This window comes from Trichoderma camerunense (assembly GCF_050948025.1).
Source record: "Trichoderma camerunense strain CBS 138272 chromosome Unknown V8C40scaffold_13, whole genome shotgun sequence".
In the NCBI taxonomy this organism is placed as follows: Eukaryota; Fungi; Ascomycota; class Sordariomycetes; order Hypocreales; family Hypocreaceae; genus Trichoderma; species Trichoderma camerunense.
Genome location: NW_028145357.1, coordinates 851,846 through 873,563, shown reverse-complemented (window position 1 = coordinate 873,563; position 21,718 = coordinate 851,846). Strand labels below are relative to the sequence as shown.

Here is a 21,718-nt window from a genome sequence, read left to right as displayed (position 1 = left end):
TCAATTCTCAAATCCTCCCGGGCTATCTAAGCGCAATTTGTAGCTGAAATCAAGCTGCGTTTTCAACGGTTGCTACCTCAGTTTCCTCCTTTCTCAATGCGTTGCTGAGAGGCTGGGACACTGCCACCGCATACTCCTTGTCAAAAATACCCGCGACCTCCTCCAAGGAACTCCCCTTCGTCTCGGGAACAAAAAAGTAAACAAAAATCATGACGGCAATCAGAACGCCGACGTAGACAAAGTAGTATCGCCATTGAATCTCACGGAGCGCAATGGGATTCACATACTGGTTGAAGCAAACTGCTAACGTTTGCGAGAGCCAATACACGGATCCGCCCTTGGCCCGAAGTTCTGTCGGCCAAATCTCGTTGACGTATAAAATAGGGATTGGTGTAAAGCCGATAACGTAGCCGCCTAAGAACAGAAACAGGAACACGATAACTGTTGTACCGGAAGAAGAGTTTCCTGTGTTGGCGAAGACTGCCGAGCATGTCAAGACGAGGATCATGAACAACAACATTATGGACGACGATAGCATAAACAGCTTTCTACGCCCAGCCCTCTCAGCTAGCATCGCTCCGGCAATTGACAAAAACCAGTTGTAAATCTGCAAACCACCGTTGATGCCCTGCTGTTGAGTTGGGTTGGAGATGCCAACCGTCTCAAGCACCGGTGCAAAATAGTAGCTAATGATGCCATTACCAACCCACTGCGTAGCAAGACCGAGTCCGAGACAGATGAAAACTCTCCTCCGGTTACCGGGGGTAGCAAACAAAGATGCCCAAGTCACCTTTGAGCTCTTTGCCAGCTCTACTGAAGCGCAAATCTCGGAAAACTCAACAATGACGAGCTCGTCAGTCTCATCGCCATTGGCGTGATACTTGGCTAAGGTGCTTTTAGCCTCGTCTAATCGCTGATTATTTACCAACCAACGCGGAGACTCTGGAGTAAATAGGACAAAGACAAGCTGGACGCTCGTCCAAAAGAGTTGTGTAATGACAGGCGTTCTCCAAGACCAGCTGTTGTCGATATTGTGGCTCCCAAAGGATGTCCAAGCGGCCGTGATGGCGCCTACAAAGAAAAAGGTGTTAAAGAGGGCGCCAACGATAGCTCGCTGGCGGGGGTGGGCAAGCTCTGAGAGAAGCGCCGTTGAACTGATGGAGTTGAAGAGCGAGAAGAAGCCGAGTACGAGGCGGGTGCCGAGGAACTGCACGGCCGTCTTGCAGAAGCACTGCCCGATGATGGCCACAATTATGCCCACGTCTCCAATTATGATTCCCCACCGACGACCCAGCTTATCGGCCACCCAGGGTGCTGGAAAGAAAGAGATAACGCCGCCAAAAGAGTAGGCAGCGATGAGGAGCCCAAGAGTGTTGACATTCTTGGCTCCAGATATATCTTCCAACCAGCGGGGGATCGCCTCGAGTCCAGAAATCAGAGAAACATCATAGCCGTTTGCTATGGAGCCGAGAAAACACGACAAGAGTAGAATGTTGAGGCTTCGTAGACCTGGGTCCCTCCACCATAGCCGGTGAGTGTTGTTAGTCACATTCGACAGTAGCACAGCGTTGCTAGGAGATGTGACCGCAGATGGAGCCATGATTCAGTAAATTGATGTATAATGACTTCGAAAGGGCGTATTTAGAGAGAATAGGAGATTTGTAGCTCGCCAAATACCCACAAGCACTGCTGAACGAAGCCCAGAGAGTCGAATGCAATGTGCCAGTGTAGCACTGATCACTCAGGATGAAGAAGTTGTGGGGAGGAGGTCCTTTTGTAGATGTTTAATCCTTTGTGTACCATTCTGCAACAGATTTTTGTCTCCGATGCATGTTTCTTTAGTCCGTGTAACTTGAGAAATATCAACGGCTGCCGTGATCAAGATGATAGGTAGGACAGGTCGTGGCTAGATTTTAGTTTATGTCGGAATTTTCGGATCTCGCAAATCACAGAGCTACCTAGTCAGCTGCGGCAAATTAAGTAGACATACCCAATCAAGACACAGCCAAACCATTTACTGGCGCGCCGTCCCCAATAGATCGCCCTGCAGAAGCCAAATCTCTGGGGCCCCATGGGGTAGTTCTGGCTTACTCTCCGGTGACATGTGGCACATCTCGGCTCTCGGGTTACGCTGAAGCATCTTCCCTGACAGATTCAGTGGACACACAGCAGTAGTTTTGCCTGATGGCGTCGTGGCGTGGGAGAAAGTCCAAGACCCTAAAGCTTTTGGGCAATAATGCTGTTTGGGACTTCTAATTCGCTAGTTTGGGTCCGATCCAATCCAGTTGATCAGAATTTAAAACCTCTCGGCCCTCGCTATCCGCGTTCACTTTTCAACTTCCCGAATCAATAGAAGTGCCCACCGTTCAACTTTTCTTGCACATTTTAATGACTATTCGGGGCATTGCTGTCCAATAGCACATTTGCGCCGGCACTCGCACCCACTCACACAAATCCAATGCCACGTATGCGCAAGGGAGGCTGCTGGGTCTGCTCCAAGCGCAAGGTTGCCGATTCCCGACTCTACAGATGGTGGTGGCTGGCTAACTGTTTATCCTACAGGTCAAGTGTGACAGTTCAGCTCCTAATCCCTGCGCGAACTGTGAAAGACGCGGGGTGCAGTGCCAGTACGAGCAGCCCGGTCGCGGGTCAGGTAGGCATCTTATACAGTCATTGCAGATGACATTACCGTTGGCATTGAGCGAGACATTGATATGTTGTTAGTCATTTTGCAGCAGGGAACCGGTCCCCGATCCCGGTATATGACTGAGGCAGGCATTCCACGGGATAGAGCACAGAGAGCGTGTCTGAACTGCGCTGCGCGCAAGCTCAAGTGCTCCAGCGACCCAATTGGTTGCCAAAGATGTCTGCAGAACGAACTTCTGTGTACTTACCCTCAGGCGAAACGCGCTGCCAAACGGCCTGCCGAGCCTCGTCAAGGAGATGCGAAGTCGCCCAAGACAGGTTCAGCGCAACCGAATCACCTGTATGATGATGACAGAAACGAGTCACCGGCCTCGGAACGCGATCTTCCTCAGGCAGACCTCATGGGTGTATCTCGGTGTCAACACCCCAGCCTGTGAGAAACTATACTCTAGTTATGGCATCAGTACTGTTAACGACCGTGTGTGTAGTACCACGAACGATACAATTCATCCCAAGGAGATGATTAGGGCCCTTATAGATGCCTATTTCGAGTTTGTATACCCATTAACAAATCATGGGTTCATCCATCAGGGCAGACTGCTTGAGGAACTAGACGAGGAGAAAGCGCCCGTCGTGATGCTTAAAGCTATGGCAGTCTCTGCTTCACATTTTGTCGAGACTTCTGCGGACGTAACGAAACAAGCCACCCAGTGGGCCGACGATGTTGATACCTACATCATGGCCAACATGGGCTCGTACTCCCTCCTCAATCTGCAGGTTTTAGTACTGTGGGCTAACTATTATTACACCACCGGCAACATGGGAAAGACGTGGATGTTGGTTGGATTAGCTGCACGATTGGCTTATTGTCTACAGATCAATGTGGAATCAGCAAATGGGACACCCAGTGAGAAAGAGAGTCGGAGGCGCATGATGTGGAACCTCCACATACTGGACCGACTGCTCGCTGGAACTGTCGAAGAGTTTTCTGTGTGCTCAAAGTACATAGATAGCTTACGGTTGCCCTGCAGTGAGCACTTCTTCATGGCTGAGATTGAGGTTGAGACAGACACTTTGCAATTCTTTACCAGCCACCAGGAAGTCCGAAACATTAGTGGCTTTGCTGCCCTAGTTGGGTTGTTTGAAATATGGCGCGAAATTCATCTGTGAGTAGTAGTTATAGCCTGAGATCGAGCGTGGTTTCTGACATCTACTTGATCAAGATTCATGAAGAGAGTCTCTCAAATGATGATCCAAGTCGATGAAATGGTGCAGCAAGTCTCCGCCCTTCACACGAAGCTCTCCGACTTTGAGCAACGACTTCCCTCAAACTTGAGATTCACAAAGCAGAATTTGTATCTTCACACCAATGCGGCAGAAAAGGCGACTTTCATCATGCTAAAGTCCTGGTGGCATGAGTGCCACTGCAACTTATACCGCTTTAGCCTCCCCGGATTCCGCGAGTCAGTCAAGCTCACCTCTGCAAATGCGCCCTTTATACAGACATGCCGCCAGCAGGTGCTCAAATCGGCTTTGGAGCAGAGTATCTTTTGGCGGAGTATTGCCAACATTCGAGGTGCTCGACTAAGCGATCCCATCGTAATCGTTCTGGTGCATTCCAATACGAAAACGCTTCTCGCCATCCAAAAGTTGCCAGAATCTGATCCTCTTAAACAAGATTATCGGATGAGCGAGATCCCCGCTTTATTGGCATCTAACATCTCCTCCTTGGATTGGCTGGCAAGTCGAATGCCGAGGATTGCGACAGTGGTAAGTTACCCATATATATACACACGGCGTAACACAGTTCCAGTCATATGCCCCTCGCAGCTGTATGGCGATAATGTATACTAATATTGTCTAATGGTAGCAACAAGGAATTCGGACCATCATCCGCAGGAACATCGGCCACGCTTCTGCTGAAAGTATCATAGATGCTGGATTACCTCTGAAGCGACGGCATTCTCGCCAGGAACTCGTCGAGAGACATACAGATGAACAAGAAACACAAATACAAGCTGTAGGTGGAGGAGAATACAGAGACACGGTAGACACCGTTGTCTCACCAACAATTGTTGTAGAGGACCTAAACGGTAGATTTGAGGTCACGCAACGCATGGATGTGGAAGCAGACGTTCTACGAAACAGACCGATGGATGACTCTGGTTGGGTTAGACGCGATGATGGACCAGAAAATATGCCTTCTCAAGGCCACGTGGATGATGCACCCATACTAGGAGTGTACGACGATGAAGCCATAAAAGGTATGGCAGGGTATGTTGCTTCATTTGAGATGAGTTCACAGTATGACATGCTATTTGGAGCCTGGCTACCAGGAAGCGAGGAACAACCAAGCACTGGCAACTTCTGGACCCTCTTCTAAAACCTAATTAATCTGTGTCTAAAATATCTATCGCTTCGCATAGGTGTATTTAATATGGAAAGTAATTAGCTTGAATACTAAACATCTGGTGACATATGATGGAATTTGTCAATACATTAGAATACTCATTGCTAGACATTTTGGGCAGTCATGCTTGGCTCAGGCTTCTCCCATACCAGTCCTTTTACAATCTCTCGGTGAACCTCGACTCCAGAATCACCAACAGGCCCAATATTCTCTCCCGCTAACCTTCGCAGCTCCATCTCCTTCATTCGCTCATGAATCGCCACGCGCCCAGGATTCAGAGTTTCCCTTTCTCCCTCGATCTTCCAGTTGGGCAATGAATCAACCCCAAGATCCTTGAGCGTCTTTTTCTCAATCAATGAATAATCACTTGGATTAGAGCGATTGAAGTTGAAAGGCTCTTTCAGAGACACAAACGGGTTGGTAATGACCCTAGGGATGTGCAGGGCGTTCCTCGAAGCTGAGTGCATCATGAGCGGGTGCATCAGAACCACATCACCGCATTTTCCTGTCATCTGTTGGAACAGATGGCATTTATCTTGGTTCTTGATTTGCTCGCAGAACCATTGAAACTCGTGGAACTGCTTCTCCTCCCCTTTCCGTGCCATGTACGGCGTCACGCCCTCGGGGTTGTCTAGCAAATGCCTAGCCACGACAGCAATTCCATCAGGACAAATGTACGTCGCGCCACCGTTCTCCAAGACGTCCGTGATGCATGGAATCACCAGCAAGCCCTGGTTTGGAGAGTCGAGGAAGTGAATAAAGTTATCTCCGTCAACATGCCAGTTGTCCAGCTCGCGAGGATCCACAATCCTCCCATTGAGCTTCTCGCTACCAAAGTTGACGATGAAGTTGTCTCCCCAGTAGCGAGAGATTTCCGCAACACGATCTTCGCCACCGGAGAGTTCACAAATGGCTTTCCATGCCTTGGGTGCTAAATCTCGGACGTCAACCGTGTTGAGTGTTGGCATGTTAATCTTCTCCAAAACCCAGGTAGACGGGTCATTCCTGTCGTAGCCAAGACGTGTCCACAGATCCTTTGTCCACTCTTCGGCTTGCTCTCTAGTAAAGCACTCGGGGATAGATACCCAGCCGTACCTCAGAAAGTGTTCGATTTGTTGGAGCGTGAGAAACTCGTACTTGACTGCCATGATGTCGGTGTTAATAATAATGCAAGGATATTTGATACCAAAGTTAGGGTGGTAGAATTAGTAAATGGGCTGGATTCTTGAGAAATGGAGTAATACATTCTTAAATACTCGGTGAAGGCGAAACGATGGAGCAGATCCTCGCCAGATTGGACGCGGATTGTCTTTGTCTGTGGGCCGTCGTCACTACGTAATATCACTTCATGAACTGCGAAACCTGGGCCGGAACTCGGGTCCCGAGGCTTCGGTTCAACAACATCATATGACACATTTACAGTAAATGGGCGCTGCCGGATATCGTGAGAGTTTTGCGATACCCGAAGGGAGGCTTCGCTCATCCCGACGAGACCCGAGCTTTTAGGCTAACCGACCGTGGAGGAGGCAATGTTCAATGCCCACAGTAGCTCTGAGCAACATACACGTAACTTTATAATCGTCGACGATGATGATGGAAATTTGAAGTAATTCATAGGTCATGGGAGAATCTCGAACTATTCTCCGCCAATTGTTGCCAATATCTGATTGTCATCTGGCAAGATAGAAGCAATGTCTCAATCTCATCCATCAGCTAATATCAGGTGGGGCATTATTGGTATGTGAAAGTGTGACTTTCTACTTCATGATACTCATTGACACACATCAGGCACCGGGAACATTTCAACACTCTTTGTTAAAGACTTAGTGATTGCCCAAAACCACAGTTCAACTCCAGCCCGACATGTTATCGAAGCAGTAGCCACATCAAGTTTGAACAAAGGGTTAAAATTTCTTGAGACTACCGAGACGACTCAGCAAAATCCCAAGATTTACACCAAACAAGAAGACCTGTATGCAGACACTCTGATAGATATCGTATACGTGGGATTGCCACATTCTATGCACAAGGATGCCTGCCTGAATGCTATTGCCGCGGGAAAACACGTACTTTGCGAGAAGCCAATGGCGATAAACGCCAAAGAAGTGGACGAGATAGTGGCTCTTGCAAGTCAAAAGAAAGTCTTTGTGATGGAAGGTATGTAATTGACATGAAACACTCTGGCCCAGCAATTTGACTTACGATACTAGCTGTTTGGACTCGTTTTCTCCCAGTAATCAGAGAGCTAAGAACACTGATACATGAAGAAATGGTTGTTGGAAGAGTGTCACGCATGTTCTGCGACTTTAGCTGCGACATGGGCGCGTTGCCATCAACGTCGAGGATCAAAGACCGAAATCTGGGCGGTGGAGCTCTTCTTGACCTTGGAATATACCCGCTCACCATGAGCAATTTGATACTGGATGGACAGGTCGGAGAAAAAGCACTTCAGTCGAAAATCTCATCTAGAATGACTGTCGTAAATGGAGTTGATCACTCGGTAGCGATTGTGGTCAGCTATCCTTCGAAGCAGAGCCTTGGCATTCTGACCGCCTCTTTAGAGAGCACTACAGAGAGAGAATTTTGTCGCATCGAGGGCAGCAGGGGTGTCATCATATTATCTGGCCCCATGGCAGCAAAACCAACGTCGATAAGAATCCAGCGCTACAACAACACCGCTGACGAAGTCCGCGATTTTGAGCATCCCGGTAATGGTTTCTACTTTGAGGCAAATTCGGTAGCGTCATGTATTTTGGCCGGGAAGCTGGAGAGCGATGTTATGCCCTTGGCCGAGACTCGGAGAATAGCTGCCATCATGGATGAGATTAGGAAGACTGGTGGTGTTGTGTATCCACAAGATTAGAGTTGACGAAATCTCTGTATTGATCTTTTAAATTTTAATGCTAATGCTCTGAGCTAGAAGATAATAATATGTGCGTACTATCTTTGCTAATCCTCCTTTCCATTTTCCAACTCTTAGAACAGCCAAGTGAAATCTTGGTCGACCCGAATACAAGCCCGATGCCTGAGAGTGTAAGTCTCTATCCGCAATCCGTAGATGGCCACATACCTTATATCGGCGCTGGACGCTCCAATCATAACCTCAAATGCACCCTTCTCGGCGATCCATTCGGAAATGCTGTCGTCGTAATACCCAACGGAGTATTTGTCCAGATTAACGATGACTGGTGCAGCTTGGCCCGGCTCTAGGAACACCTTTTCGAAAGCTACAAGCTCTTTTATAGGTCGTGGAAATCGACTGCTCTCGTCTCGGACGTAAAACTGTACAGTTTCTGCTCCTGCCACTGCGCCAATATTCGTGATGCTCAGTGTGATGGTGATGCGATCATCAGGCGTGATGGAAGTAGCTGACAACTGCGGGTGCCCATACTCAAATGCCGTATAAGAAAGGCCATAGCCGAATGGAAATAGTGGCTCAATACGGTTCTGGTCGTAGTGCTTGTACCCAACATACAAACCCTCTGCGTACACGGCACGGAGATTCTCTCCAGGCCAGGTGGGCCATGCCGGAGTGTCTTCTATGCGTCGTGGGAAAGTAGTCTAAGCTCTCATAAGCGTTAAATTTCCTTGTATTTTAGAAAGATCGTCCTACCGGAAGTTTACCACTGGGGCAGACCAGCCCAAAAAGCACATCCGCCAACGCATTGCCGGCTTCTTGGCCCTGATACCAGGCCTGGAGAATGGCTGCCACCTGATCAACCCAGGGCATGGAAACAGGACTTCCAGACTGGTTGACTACCACTGTACGAGAATTGGCCGCAGCCACTGCCTTGATGAGTGCGTCTTGCTCACCGGGTAGATCCATTGAGTCACGATCGTAGCCCTCTGATTCCCACTCGGCATCGAGACCAACAACGACAATGGCAACGTCGGCAGCCTGAGCTATGGCAACAGCTTCTTGGATGGAGTCACCCTTATCCTGTTGCTTAAAGCCAATTCTACAGCCGCCGAACTTGTGGGTAACGCCGAGCTGCTTTTGCTTGGCTAGCGGGCGTAGCTCGTTTGTCATCTCGACCATAAGTTGCACCGACTTGGATGCTTGCATTTCAACCTCGATAATGTAATTCATTGATCCTTCAAACATGGTTGCTCCCTCATCAACCCAATCCCATAAGTTGAGCGCGAGCTGACCATCGACATATAATTTACCAGGGCCAACGCTCATGAAGCTGATGGAATGCTTGCCAGACACTGTGGGCGTCAGAGAGGTCTTTACAACCGCGGACCACTCTGGACCGACTTCGTCGATTGGCGCTGAGTCCCAGAGGAACAAGTCTGTATGGTTGCGTTGCTGAGTAACCACAGGTTCGCTGTGAAACCTGTCGCCAGCGTACCAGTCAATGTCGACGCCAATCTTGTCAGCGCTATTCGTGCAATACTTGGAAGCTACTGGTAACCACTTGTGGATCGAGCAGCCTTGAGCAAACTTCACCTCTCCAGCTACCTGACGGATGCTGTCTAGAGGTAGGGTTGTGTAGTACGGATTTAGACTGGCACTGCCGCCTCCGTTGGCACTTGCACGATTGGCATTGGGTCCGATGACCGCAATTTTTGTCGTCTGGGGACAGATTGGAAGAATTCCGTCATTCTTGAGTAGCGTAAGCCCTTCGTGTCCTGCCGTACGAATAAGTTGGCGCGTTTCTTGACGATCGTCTTCTTGCTCAGGCCGCTCAGGCGACATGTCCGCACTTGGTTTAACGCGCTCTACTAAACAGAGAACATTCTCGGCAGCTCTATCAATCTCAGCTACACCAATTCGATGCTCATTTACGGCCTCAACAAGCTTGTGAAATCGCCACTTCGTTGAGTGTGGAAACTCAATGTCACAACCCGCTCGTACGGATTCGACAGTTGAATTGATGCCGCTCCAGTCTGAAATGACAGTTCTAGTAAAAGATTAGCGCAGAATCATCTATAACAAAAGGAAAGATAACGAACCCATCGTAGGCCCATTCTCCTCGTAGGATATGTTTGAGCGTTTTGTAGTTCATGTCAGCATGAACACCGTTAATGAGGTTGTACGAAGACATCACTGTCCAAGGCTGTGCTTCCCGAATGGCAATCTCAAAGGGACGGAGATATACTTCACGCAAGGCTCTCTCTGAGATGATTGAGTCTCTACTCATCCTGTCTGTTTCCACTTCATTGCCAACAAAGTCTAAGTGGCGTCATTATAAACGTTTGGGACGGTTAGGGAGGGCGTGCTCACGCTTAATTGAAGCTGCAATACCATTTTCCTGGAGACCTTGAATGTACTGCGCAGCCAGCTTTCCTGTCAGGAGAGGGTCTTCAGAGAACGACTCAAAGTTCCGGCCGCCAAGGGGGTGACGATGCATGCACACTGTTGGTGCAAGCAACAAGTCTGCTGACATGGCCTTAGCCTCTGCTGCCAAATGCTCTCCAATGGTGCGTAAAAGAGATTTGTTCCAAGTGGCAGCCAAAGAGGTCCCGCAAGGGAACAGAGCGGCCTGCATGGGTTAGCAAAACCCTCCAGCGGGTCACATCAGCATTTACCTTGGTGCCACCAATGAACATAGCGCCTCGAGCTCCATTTGGACCGTCCGAAGTCTTGATAGCTGGGATGCCGTGTTCGGGTATGGCGTTTGTTCTCCAAAAGTCTGCGGCGGTGAGGAGTGAAACCTACAGACTGTTAAAGAATAACCCTCCTATTTTCTCTAATAGCCTACCTTTTGCTCGAGACTCAAAGCGAGGAGCTTCTTTCTTGCAGAGAGCCTAGTGTCGACCAGGAATTGCTGCATTGGCCGGCCATCAGGCGAACGTAAGCCATTGGCGTTAGCTGTGCTGTACGATTCTGCAGTCATATTAAAATATGCTTAGTGTTTGATAGATTCAAGCCTGTTTCTAGATGGACATTGATACAACAGTATATACTCAGTTACACTTATAGGCTTTTCCATTACGCTTCAATACAGCCGTAAAGGCTGCTTTCGGCATTCGGAACTGTTGTCTACGAAGCTGGGTTCATCGCCAATGATGACACAAGGGAGATTCCGAGATCCGAACCCGAGTACCGACCTCATGACTCTGGATCCAGAAACCCCATTTGGCGTTTCTCAGTTAATAGCAAATATGATAATTAATAATATTGAAAGTTAATATAAAAAAAAGCTTTATGAACAGGCTTAGAGCTGAGATATATGTAAGCTTGAGTACAAAAAAGAATAATAAGTTGCATGTAACCATATGGTTAAAATTCCACTCGCCGGGTGTACAGCTAAGCCTTTAACCACCAGCGACAATGCTCAAGTCTATTTTCTCGAATCGCATTAGCAGCGAGCTTACCACCACAAGCGCCCCGGCCGCAGCAACAAGACTAAAGATTTTTCGAATTGTCTCTGCTACAGCAACAACAGCAACATGAATAATCTCTGCATCGCCGGAAGAGAAGACAGGAGACAGGGTGCCCGCCAAAGCTGATCGGATGTAGTCATCTGGCAGATTTCGCCCGGCGAAGGCGCTCTTGAGTAAGTCAAACCCAACGTTTTGAAATATCGACCCGGCAATTGCAAGACTAATAGCAATGGTACCAATCTGTGCAACGTTGATAAAGCCAATTGCTTTCGGCTCATCCTTGGGAGACACTTTGGCAACAGCGACGGCGTATCCTATTTGGAAAAGTAGACCGATTCCGATGGCTGAGAGGGCTTCATACCCATAGATCTTGCCAGTAGATGTGGTTTCATTAATTGTACAGAGCAAAGCGCCTCCGATTAAGATGAAGCAACCACCAACAAAATAGTAAAGGTTGTATCGCCCAACTATAGGAAGCGTGGCACCAGCAGCCATGACGAAGACGATGAACACGCAGATGAAAGGTAAGAGGCGGACAGCAGCTTGTAAAGGGCTATCCCCCTTTGTGAATTGGAAGAATAGTGGTGTGTAGTAGAGCACAACGCCTTGGGCGGCGCCGGCACTGCCTGTAGCAATATAGAGCAAGACGAGGCTGCGTGATTTAAGAAAATGCACGGGAAAGATCCGGTGTTCGTCGGTTGTAAAGATCTTGAGACCCTGTTGTAAGGTGAAGGCTATCAAGCACACTCCAAAAACCACCCAAAGCACAATGGATGTAGTAGAATTCCAAGCAAATGTGGAGCCGCTGAAGGTGACAACAATCATAAACAACACGAAAATCGTAGCATAAATAATCGCACCAATCCAGTCGATGTCGGCGAACTTTTGTTTAATAGTGAGATCCGGCCGAGGGTTCTTGGATGGGACTATAAAGAGATAAATAGGCAACAGAATACCAGCGGCTGGAAGATTGATATAAAAAGCCTAGTGACAACATTAGTATGCGCTTCGCGGACAATGAAGATAGTGATATTACCCAACGCCAGGTTGCACTGCTGACAGAGAATGCACCCCCGATAACTGGCCCAAGAATGCAGCCCACCCCCCAGCTTAAGCCAGTCAAGGCATTATATAAAGGGGCTTCCTTTTTTGTAGTGAAGGTGGATGAATACGTAAGTGCCCTATATATCGTAAGTGCTCTGTTTGGCTTTTTCCCACGGTAATACTCACCCCAAATACATTCCAGCTCCGCCAACGCCCGCAATAGCTCGGCCAATAATTAAAGCATCAGAAGTTGGTGCAGCACCGCAGAGTGCGCTACCGGCTTCGAAGACGACAATGCTTGAAAGAAGCAATACCTTTATGTTGAACAGCGCGTATGCTCGACCGAAAGGGAGGATTGTTGCCACTGATGCCATTGGAAATCCAAGCCCAATCCACGGCAGTTTCTCGATATGTCCTAACGCCTCATACACTTGCGCTTGGACATCGGCAGCGATTGTGGTATCCAGGCCTTATAAATATTAGTACTTGTTACATCCCAGAGAACTATCAGTGTCTGAGGAGCCTCTACCGTATAGAAGAGCGCCCAAGTATAGCGCAATACAGGTGAGGATCCATTGCGAATTCTTTATGCCCTCTCTTGGATTCACATGCTGACCGCCGTTAATAGGCTCCTCTCCACTGGCTTCAACATCGCTAGTTGAATTGTCCGATGTCTTCTCCATGTTTGGGAAATGAGATGAATTTGGAAAACGAAGTAGGTATAGAGATATTGGTACAACAAGAACGAGCTTGGTCAACACATGGTTAGAATCAACGGGGGCCCCTATATATATAACCATTTGGTGATTCTTTTTGATATATCTCCTGGAATAATTCTCTGCAAGAGACAATTACTCAGATGGATAAGGTGGCTTCTTCGTGCCTGAGCTTACAAACCAGAGACTTCCGCTCGGGTGTTATCCTATCAGCACTAACAACTCTTGGGCGTACCGTCAACATCTCGCCGACCGTGCATAGTTGATAGGGTGGAGAGCGATCCTGTGGAGACAATACTTCTCTTCGTCGGTTTCGTAACCATGTCGTTGATCTTATTGGGCTGGCTTGGGTTGGCTTAGAAATCGATGCTGGCTGAATTAGCCCAAACTCGCTCGAAATTAACTACTCGAAACGGAGTTTAAAGCAGCGTATACAAGGTGGTGGCGTACAAGTTCATTGTATTCTCATACCTACCTAACTAACGCAAATCTTGACATCTGATATCTGAACGCTACCTACCTAGTACGTTAATATTACGTTTTATGAGGACTATCGAAGCGGGTCTCAGATGCGAACATTGCGTAGTGTTGACACGCATTGTAATTGAATCTGGTTCTTGTAAGAAAGAGTGACCAGTATCCTCGTCCTATGAGTGTTTATTATGGGTTCTGCTTTCTATGGCGTGCGTCGCCTATTCCGAGTTGAACATCTAGGAGTTGTATTGCCGACGAGTACTGATAATACTGCGCTCACAAGGGAATGTCATGATAGTAGGATTCAAGGGAGGAATTACCCCAGTGCTTCTACAGGGCCACCATAAAGAGAATTGATAGTGTTAACAGCGGACACCGCACAACTATAGTACCTTCTGGAAGAGAATCTTGGAGTCAAAATTGCCCAATTCTAGCAAACCTTGATACCACGAGTAGCCGGGTAAGGAGACGGGTCCAGGCAGGTGGGCTCTTTGTTCCTCCCTTAGGTTTATTAGCACACTCGTATATGTAGGGAGAAGTTACTTTGTAATACCCTGTAGACATTTTACATGATCACTAATCAGAAACTGTCTCGAGAATTTATGTAAGCCTTAAGACGTTATTGGAAGTGGAGTTCTGGAGCGGCAGTCTCGGTCGGACTCTTAAAGCGGACTTTTAGACGGACTTTTATCAGCGGACATTTAGAGCGGGATTTCGGTAGCGGCGCATTGCGAACCACAACGACCTGATGTTCGCGTTCACGTTTTAAGATGCCTACAGATGGGACGCGAAATTCAGTCACGTAATTCATCGCAGAATTGCACTTGAGCCATAGTCGGGCCACAAAATGCCGGCGGAGACACAAATCTGATTGCAACACCATCTATTTGTCCACAAGTCCGCCCAAACATCGCATGAATATGCCGCCGCGTCAGTCCGCTACTACGAAGCAACAACAGGATACCGCTAGGCCTGTGAAGCCACCGCTTTCTTGCCATCAGTGTCGGCGTTTGAAAAGGCGTTGTGATCGTCAATACCCCTGTTGCACGCTCTGCCATCAGTGAGTTCCAGCTTTGCTAATCACGAGTGAATTCAGAATTGACAACCCGATCACTTTGATAGGAGGCGGGTAGCATGCGATTATCCACACCAAAGGAAAGAAAGAGCTCGGCGAGGAGATAGACAAACTCCGGGTGAAGTTTCTCTATTTACCACCTCTGAATCAGCGCGGAATATTATTGCGGATGCGAAGCTGCTCAGCCCGTCCAGCCGGCTAGGGCGGGAGAATGCACACTATCAGCTCTCTGAATTGGACGAGCTCGATCTTCTTGCCGCAAGCTTTCTAGATCCCGATCATTTCATATTAGCACAACTGGAAACCAAAAAGAAAGATGTTGGTATTACGAAGACGGTTGCCGACCTGGTCGGCAGCGTTAGCGATATCCAAGCTGCCGCACAAGTTTTCTTCGAAACAATTCATGTTTGGATGCCTATTGTATCCAAGCAGCAATTTCAACAACAGCTGCTGCAGAGGTTAGCTTTTCAACGAGCTGAACTGTTTGTACTAGTGCTGGCCATGAAGCTCTGTTCATCACGTGTAACAGTAGCAAAGTCAATGCTCTATCGAACGACCAAACAATTTTATTTTGACATAGAGTCATCTGGGAGATTCTCCGTCCAGACACTCCAAGCCGCCATTCTGATTGCGATTTACGAGCTCGGCCATGGGATATATCCCGCGGCGATCATTTCAGTTGCCAACTGTGCTCGTATTGGTACCCTGATCGGGATCGACAAGTCTCTGAGTTCTTGGGATCTTATGTCTCGAGTCCTATGGATCGAGCTCGAAGAACATCGTCGAGTTTGGTGGGCGGTTATAATCCTTGATAGGTGCACACAATCCCATCCCAATCCATACATGACACCTACCAGTACCCTGACATCGTAATCTGGGTTTTAACATATTCTTTGTTACAGATTTATGAACCTTTGTTATCCTAAGCGATACCTAGTTACTCGGGATCCAGACCCTGAGAGTTACCTCCCGGTAGACGATGACGATTGGGACAGTGGAGTGAGTATGAGGGCATGTCTTCTTCGGTTTCTTCCTGGCTAACAGCTAATTGCAGCTTTCAAAGCCTGAACATGCAGTGACGCTGCGCTTGTCATCCCAAGTTCACATCGGAAGATTTGCTCGGTTTGCCCATGCAGTACCTCTATTTAGCCAGGCCCTTTCTAGGTCGGGTGAAGAGCCGCACAACACTGCACAGTTGCGACGTACTATTCTCTCCCTGATAAACCTCGGAGAGACAGAGGGGGTGACAAATAGAGTATTATTCTGCACACTGAATGCAGTAAGTTACATGTATGTACTGGCTCCTGACTCCCTGTGGGTTTCGTACCATTAAAATGTTGAAGCGCAGTATTTGTTCTCGACAGCCCATCCTCGCGATTCGATACGGAAGACTACGGACGACCAAGAGAGGAGTTTGTGTCGCCCGAAACTATATCTGCTCTTCAACATGCAGTCAAGGTCATGACGAGAGAGTCATTCGAGTCCATTGTACATGACTGCGAGAAGCTTTCACCCTTTCTGCTACACATGCTGTATAAGGCATTAGTGGCATGTTTTCGAATGAAACAGAATCCTCCCGCGGGGCTAGATGTTGCATTGAATATACATTCGTTAAAGATGGCTTTAGAGCGATTTAGTAGTCGATGGCTAGTGGCTGGTATGACTAAAACAAAGCTTTCCTTTAAATAGGAGATGTATGTGAAAGACCGCTGACAAAGTGCCAGGTACTTATCTTTTGCTTGCGAAGAGACAGGAAGTTTTCTCCCTTATAGAATCTCCATAACTACAATTACATTGTACTACTAGCAGATAATGAACTACGGTGAATTTTAGGTACAATGGGATTGTTGGGGTAGAAGAAGCCAGCAGGGTTGAAGATCAGTTTGGGCCGTCAGGGGGTAGAACGTGTTGGTGAGTAATAAAGCTTGCAACAAAAAGCAATACAGCACTGCCCCAATTCGGCTACTCTGGTTATATGTGAGTATAGCAGAGACCTCGGCGGAGCAGTGCTCTCAGTATTCGACACCTATGCCTTCTTTGCTCGTCATTTGTTTTGGTTGGGGATTCAACAAAACGAATTCAGTGCTGAGACCATTATCACAACTGATCCATTGAGCGTTGCTTTAATAAACCACAGAGCATCGATTGTGTTTTATCGACGTTTCTAGCACTATCTGTTCTAGTGTGTCCCAATGGACTCTCTGTGACTTGGCCCAAGTATGGGGGTGGCCTATTCAAGGCAGTTACAATAGAACTACGTAGTACTGAAACACCATGTATCTATTTTTATATGCCTACCTATGCATTAGTCAACCCAGCAAAGAGCATGCTCTGCGTATCCCATAGCGGCAACGTGCATATTCCGAAACGAGGAATGGTAATTGTAAGGGCTAAAATATTGAGCCAAACAATTTGCACATAAAATGTTACCTCATTAGAGATCGAAAAGTGGCATGGCCCAGTGGACACGTCGAGCCGGCGAAAGTCGCCGCGACTAAAGCAGCCAGCGAATATTTCTTTCGTCAAATTGATGAGCGTATCTAGAATATGCATATAACTCGGCATTTTGTCCACTATCCCGTTTTCTTGTCGTATTTCGTCCAGTACATCGACTGATACACCTTCCGCAGTTAATATACATATGTACCAAAGGCTGGGGCGTAGCCTTCCTCTGACCTAGCTATTGCAGCTTTACTGACCCTCTTGATAATAAATATGACCTCTATACATATGTATACATATCTACACGCATGATAGGCGACCACGCAACACAGAAGTAGCCACTAATTAATACCATCACCATTGTCTGGTTCGAAGGGCTAAAGCAAAGAGCCAATAATACGTCGACGATGTCTAAGATCACCTATCTGATTACCGGCGCTAACAGAGGTGCGTCTGCTTACCCTGCCGACGCACTGATAAAACTTAAACACACATACTTATTCTGACAAATCTTATAGGTATTGGGTTAGCTCTTGTAGAGACGTTTCTTGCGAGGGACAATGTCGTGGTTATTACGGCTGTGCGAGATCCTCTTGACAAAAAGTCTACGGCCGCTCTATCCAACGCTATCTGCGGAAGCAACAGCGAGCTTATTATCATCAAGATTGACAGCCTGGATAGCAATAGTTCATCTTCGGGTGTTGCAAGCATACCAGAAAGAATTGATCACCTAGACGTCGTTATTGCCAATGCTGGGGTGCTGCAGCACTATGGCCTCGTAACAGCCCTGCCTATAGATATGCTGTCATATCACTTCGCCATCAACACGGCAGCGCCCATCTCGCTATTACAAAATTGTCTACCGCTATTGAAGAAATCAAATAAGAAAAACTGTCCTAAATTCGTCGTCATAAGCAGTTCTCTTGGTAGCGTCGCTCAAGTTGACCAACTCTCACCACTTACTGGAGCGTATGGTGCCAGTAAAGCTGCAGTTAACTACCTCATGCGCAAAGTCCATTTTGAAGAACCCTGGCTATCATCACTGGTGATCTGCCCGGGGTGGACACGGACTGATATGGGCAGCACCACTGCACAACTGGCCAAAGTCGATACACAGGCACCTGTGCCACTTGATGTCTCAGTCAGAGGCGTTGTTGAAGAAGTAAGTAGACTGTTCCCCACAGCCTATCATTCACTGCCTCTCCGTTTTCCAATGCACGCAAGATGACTGAATTGGATCAGATCGATATTTTTGTCAGAACAGAAAACGGTCGATTTGCCTCATTCGATCACAAAGATTGTCAATGGTAACGAATGACAAATGTAGGACTATACATGAGAAAGTCGAGTATAAGAAAGATTTTACTATGTCATATGCGGCGAGATATTGTCTACCCAGTGAAAACTCGAAAATTCCAGAAACTTACACTCAGGGCGTTTGTGTTGCATCCATTAGCTAGTTAGATTGGTTGATACTCGCCAATCGTAGAGGTGGCTTACGTGCTCTACTTTGTCTACTAAAATTTTGTTCATTTGATTCTTAGCGTGATATTCTTTCACGAAAGGCTACTTTGTACCTTTTCAAGAAAACGCAAAAGATTCCCTTTTTGTTCCTCATAGATTCATTGTTTCTGGTGAGATGAAACCTCCAACTGTACTTTATAAATATTGGGATCTTCCAAGTTTTGGATCTATATCTACTCGATCTGTGTTGTGCGCGCAAAGTGTCAAATTCGGCTAGCAGATGGGATCGGGCCTATGCGTGATTCGAGAAGAGTGTGTCGTAACTCAATTGATTAGAGTGTGGTGTAAAGATGAGCTTGGTACACACATTTTAGTTCAATTCAGCAAAAGACAAGGCACGATCTGAGATTTCGCATCACATCGGTAAATAGGGCCCTACGCCCTTACGAGTGGCCCCGCTAATGGATGTAGGAGATTTCTCCAAAAGATGAATGTCGAAGTATGTGATATAAATTTCGGTGGGGAGAAGTCAATAGTTTAGGTGCTTTGAGATATTTATTCGAAGTGGTAACTGTACAGCTGGACTAGAAATAATCGTACCAGTTCAGACCTCTGACGTTTTTTGTATTGCCTCCCACAATGCAACTCGATGCTGTCAAAACGACAATTGACATCTCGGTTGAACCCACAACGGCTAAGCTACCCTGCTGCTTTGACAACATCAAGGCATGACTAACGGACGCTTCGCAAAAAGTCGCTCTTTCTTCATCACCAGTGACGCTAACAAACAAATTATGCCATATGTAATGTTGAGAATATAAACTGGGCGCATCGCCTCCGTAACAGCACTTGCTGCTTTTGCAGCGAGGTGCGGGTCAAGATTCTTCAATAGAGAACTCTGTAGACCAGCTACCGCTCCTCGGATGTCTGCGTCTGAAAACCCATGGTCTCTGAGAGCGAACGTCAGATTTCTGACTGCAATGGTCTGAAAAATTTGACCACTTATTAGCAGAGCCAGTAAGCTGCTGGTAATTTGCCAAAAGTTTTGCGCGGAGATGCTGCGTTGGACATCGACGGTAGGCCAGCATTTTGAAGTAATCTTGATGCCAGCTATTGCATATCCCGCTTGAGAACTCAGCCCACTGCCAATAGCTAGCAAAATGCTATAACCGTAGATTTTGGCTGAAGCAGTATTCATGTGAACTGTATACATAAGCCCACCGCCCACGCTAATGAATATCGCCGAAGCTGCATACAGCACCCAGCTTGATTCGGTTTTAGTACGAGAAATTGTCCACAGGCAAGATGAGTGACGCTTACTAGTAGTTGATCCGAGGAAGAAAGACTCCCGAGAGCAGGCTTATAGTTACAAACACCAGAACAAAGGGGAGCAGGCGTACTGCTGCATCAATAGCAGAGTCCCCATGCACAAACTGAAAGTACAAGGGGATAAAGTAAAGGGGAACAAAAATTTTGGCGATAGTTACCGCAGTCTGTATATTTAAAAGCGTGATGGTGCGGTTTTTGATGATATGCGGTGGTGGGAAGAGTCGCTTTTCGACTGTTGTGAATAGATGGAGCCTCTGTTGGACCGCAGTAGCGATGATCAGTATTCCAGAGAAAACACAAAAGATAATCGTTCGATGATCTTGCCACGGCCAGATGTTGCCTCCGTTTGTCAGAGCGAAAGAAATGCAAATTATGGCGCCAGTACTAAGAATCCACCCAAACCAGTCGAATGAGGAAATAGCAGGTATGGCGCCCACTTTAGCTGAGTCGGTGGGTTGATTGGACGGAAGAAAAAAGATATAGATTGGCGCACAAAGTGCAGCGATCACACTACACAGGAGCACTCGATGAGATCTCAAGGTAACAAGCAATAAAGAGCGATGTAAACTCACAGGTTAATATAGAAAGCCCATCGCCAAGTTGCTGAGCTTTGGGAGAAAGCCCCTCCAAGAACGGATCCAAGGATGGCTCCGACACCCCATACAAGGCCAATGCAGGACATGTATTGCCCCCTCTCCTTGTTAGAAGTAAGAGCCGTTAAGTAGTTGAGAGTACTTTGAGTTGTTAGCCAGAATGTGGCGGCCAACAGGCCTTCCCTGTCTCTAAAGAGCAACTTACCCGATGTATATTCCTGAAACTCCAATTCCAGCAACTACTCTCCCAACGATAAGCGCGTCCATAGTTGGTGCCGTGCCGCAAATTATTGACCCGATTTCAAACAAAGACACTGATACAATGAAAATATATTTGTAATCAAAGGCAGTGTAGAAGGCGGCGCTTGCGCATTTGTCAGTTTCTGAGAGCGAAGTTATTGTGCGGCTGCACTCACACAGGAAAAATCGAGCAGACTGAGCCGAGCAAAAATCCGCTTCCAACCCAGGCTAGCCGGTCGACACTATCAAACTGCACAATAATAGTTGCTTGGACATCTGCAGCAATGGTCATATCCAATCCATACTTCATTAAACTGACATATATTGAAAGGCAAATGAGGGCCCATGTAAGTCCATGGACGTTTCGTGGCGAAGTGGACGTGGTATGCTCGACTGTTTCGTTTACCATTATAGCATCGATCGCTTTTTCGGCACGGCTGTTGGCTTCTACTTCGTTCGTAAAGTGGCTTGACGCCTTTGCAGTATGAACATGCATTTTAAGAGGCGTATGATAGAGATAGAACTTTTTTGTATGATCGTGATATAGGGAGTAAAGGAAGAACAGCCACAAAATGTTTGACTTATGATCTAAAGAAGACACTCTCACCAAGACGATTTGCATCTCTCAAACTATCTAACCAGCACTATTTTTATAATAATCTCTTCGTGTATTCATCACATAAAGGACTTACCTCGACATCTTTCACAGAGGCCGTGGTTTGAACTGTTGGGGCCTGCTAAATCCACCCCCCAAATGGGCACACCAGGCCGGCGAAAGTCGCCGCGACTAAAATAGCTAGCGGCTATGATGAAGCACTCACCTTCACTCATACTGGTTCTAAGCCCGTCCAGCATGAGGGAGAAAGGCGGCCAATTTAGCCGTACCGAAAAGCCTTTCAGGAGATCGAGCAGCCGCCATGCGTACTTCAATCTCCCGGCCGGTCAGTTACGT

The 21,718-nt window shown here is 47.3% G+C and overlaps 9 protein-coding genes across 9 annotated transcripts; 4 read left to right on the top strand and 5 right to left on the bottom strand.

The window, feature by feature from the left end:
* Positions 1–49: 49 nt before the first annotated feature.
* V8C40DRAFT_280864 (general substrate transporter) lies at positions 50–1,850 on the bottom strand (the record flags this gene model as incomplete). The annotated part of the gene is made up of 1 exon (XM_083221475.1): positions 50–1,850. Exon 1 carries the CDS (start codon positions 1,598–1,600, stop codon positions 50–52), a length of 1,551 nt encoding a protein of 516 aa, XP_083071355.1. The 5' UTR covers positions 1,601–1,850.
* Positions 1,851–2,458: 608 nt separating this feature from the next.
* Positions 2,459–5,119, top strand: V8C40DRAFT_280862 (uncharacterized protein; the record flags this gene model as incomplete). Its single annotated transcript, XM_083221474.1, has 6 exons — positions 2,459–2,506; positions 2,563–2,653; positions 2,725–3,079; positions 3,135–3,812; positions 3,870–4,416; positions 4,517–5,119. The coding sequence occupies 6 exons, from the start codon at positions 2,459–2,461 to the stop codon at positions 5,027–5,029; spliced, it is 2,232 nt and encodes a 743-aa protein (XP_083071354.1). The 3' UTR covers positions 5,030–5,119.
* A 41-nt stretch (positions 5,120–5,160) lies between these two features.
* Positions 5,161–6,204, bottom strand: V8C40DRAFT_276057 (uncharacterized protein; the record flags this gene model as incomplete). The annotated part of the gene is made up of 1 exon (XM_083220791.1): positions 5,161–6,204. One exon carries the CDS (start codon positions 6,202–6,204, stop codon positions 5,161–5,163), a length of 1,044 nt encoding a protein of 347 aa, XP_083071353.1.
* A 543-nt stretch (positions 6,205–6,747) lies between these two features.
* V8C40DRAFT_267878 (Gfo/Idh/MocA family protein) lies at positions 6,748–7,919 on the top strand (the record flags this gene model as incomplete). Its single annotated transcript, XM_083219906.1, has 3 exons — positions 6,748–6,793; positions 6,845–7,213; positions 7,267–7,919. The coding sequence occupies 3 exons, from the start codon at positions 6,748–6,750 to the stop codon at positions 7,917–7,919; spliced, it is 1,068 nt and encodes a 355-aa protein (XP_083071352.1).
* A 52-nt stretch (positions 7,920–7,971) lies between these two features.
* Positions 7,972–10,836, bottom strand: V8C40DRAFT_280860 (glycoside hydrolase superfamily; the record flags this gene model as incomplete). Its single annotated transcript, XM_083221473.1, has 7 exons — positions 7,972–8,081; positions 8,127–8,617; positions 8,670–9,963; positions 10,016–10,235; positions 10,287–10,545; positions 10,592–10,717; positions 10,765–10,836. 7 exons carry the CDS (start codon positions 10,834–10,836, stop codon positions 8,033–8,035), a joined length of 2,511 nt encoding a protein of 836 aa, XP_083071351.1. The 3' UTR covers positions 7,972–8,032.
* Positions 10,837–11,320: 484 nt separating this feature from the next.
* V8C40DRAFT_267876 (major facilitator superfamily domain-containing protein) lies at positions 11,321–13,116 on the bottom strand (the record flags this gene model as incomplete). The annotated part of the gene is made up of 4 exons (XM_083219905.1): positions 11,321–12,373; positions 12,426–12,570; positions 12,620–12,902; positions 12,963–13,116. 4 exons carry the CDS (start codon positions 13,114–13,116, stop codon positions 11,321–11,323), a joined length of 1,635 nt encoding a protein of 544 aa, XP_083071350.1.
* A 1,217-nt stretch (positions 13,117–14,333) lies between these two features.
* V8C40DRAFT_250477 (uncharacterized protein) lies at positions 14,334–17,024 on the top strand. Its single transcript, XM_083216988.1, has 6 exons — positions 14,334–14,683; positions 14,746–15,513; positions 15,601–15,697; positions 15,753–15,988; positions 16,042–16,355; positions 16,423–17,024. The coding sequence occupies exons 1-6, from the start codon at positions 14,538–14,540 to the stop codon at positions 16,479–16,481; spliced, it is 1,620 nt and encodes a 539-aa protein (XP_083071349.1). The 5' UTR covers positions 14,334–14,537; the 3' UTR covers positions 16,482–17,024.
* A 523-nt stretch (positions 17,025–17,547) lies between these two features.
* Positions 17,548–18,451, top strand: V8C40DRAFT_267875 (uncharacterized protein; the record flags this gene model as incomplete). The annotated part of the gene is made up of 3 exons (XM_083219904.1): positions 17,548–17,587; positions 17,659–18,302; positions 18,383–18,451. The coding sequence occupies 3 exons, from the start codon at positions 17,548–17,550 to the stop codon at positions 18,449–18,451; spliced, it is 753 nt and encodes a 250-aa protein (XP_083071348.1).
* Positions 18,452–19,127: 676 nt separating this feature from the next.
* On the bottom strand, positions 19,128–21,175 carry V8C40DRAFT_280856 (MFS general substrate transporter; the record flags this gene model as incomplete). The annotated part of the gene is made up of 6 exons (XM_083221472.1): positions 19,128–19,869; positions 19,925–20,443; positions 20,506–20,667; positions 20,732–20,770; positions 20,822–20,890; positions 20,943–21,175. The coding sequence occupies 6 exons, from the start codon at positions 21,173–21,175 to the stop codon at positions 19,326–19,328; spliced, it is 1,566 nt and encodes a 521-aa protein (XP_083071347.1). The 3' UTR covers positions 19,128–19,325.
* Positions 21,176–21,718: the final 543 nt, after the last annotated feature.

Excerpts from the sequence above, each read along its gene's own strand:
- V8C40DRAFT_250477 (XM_083216988.1), top strand. The coding sequence starts at position 14,538 with ATGAATATGCCGCCGCGTCAGTCCGCTACTACGAAGCAACAACAGGAT. Across the intron at positions 15,989-16,041 it reads CTGAATGCAGTAAGTTACAT|CGCAGTATTTGTTCTCGACA; the intron begins GTATGTACTGGC and ends AAAATGTTGAAG. Across the intron at positions 16,356-16,422 it reads TAGTCGATGGCTAGTGGCTG|GTACTTATCTTTTGCTTGCG; the intron begins GTATGACTAAAA and ends ACAAAGTGCCAG.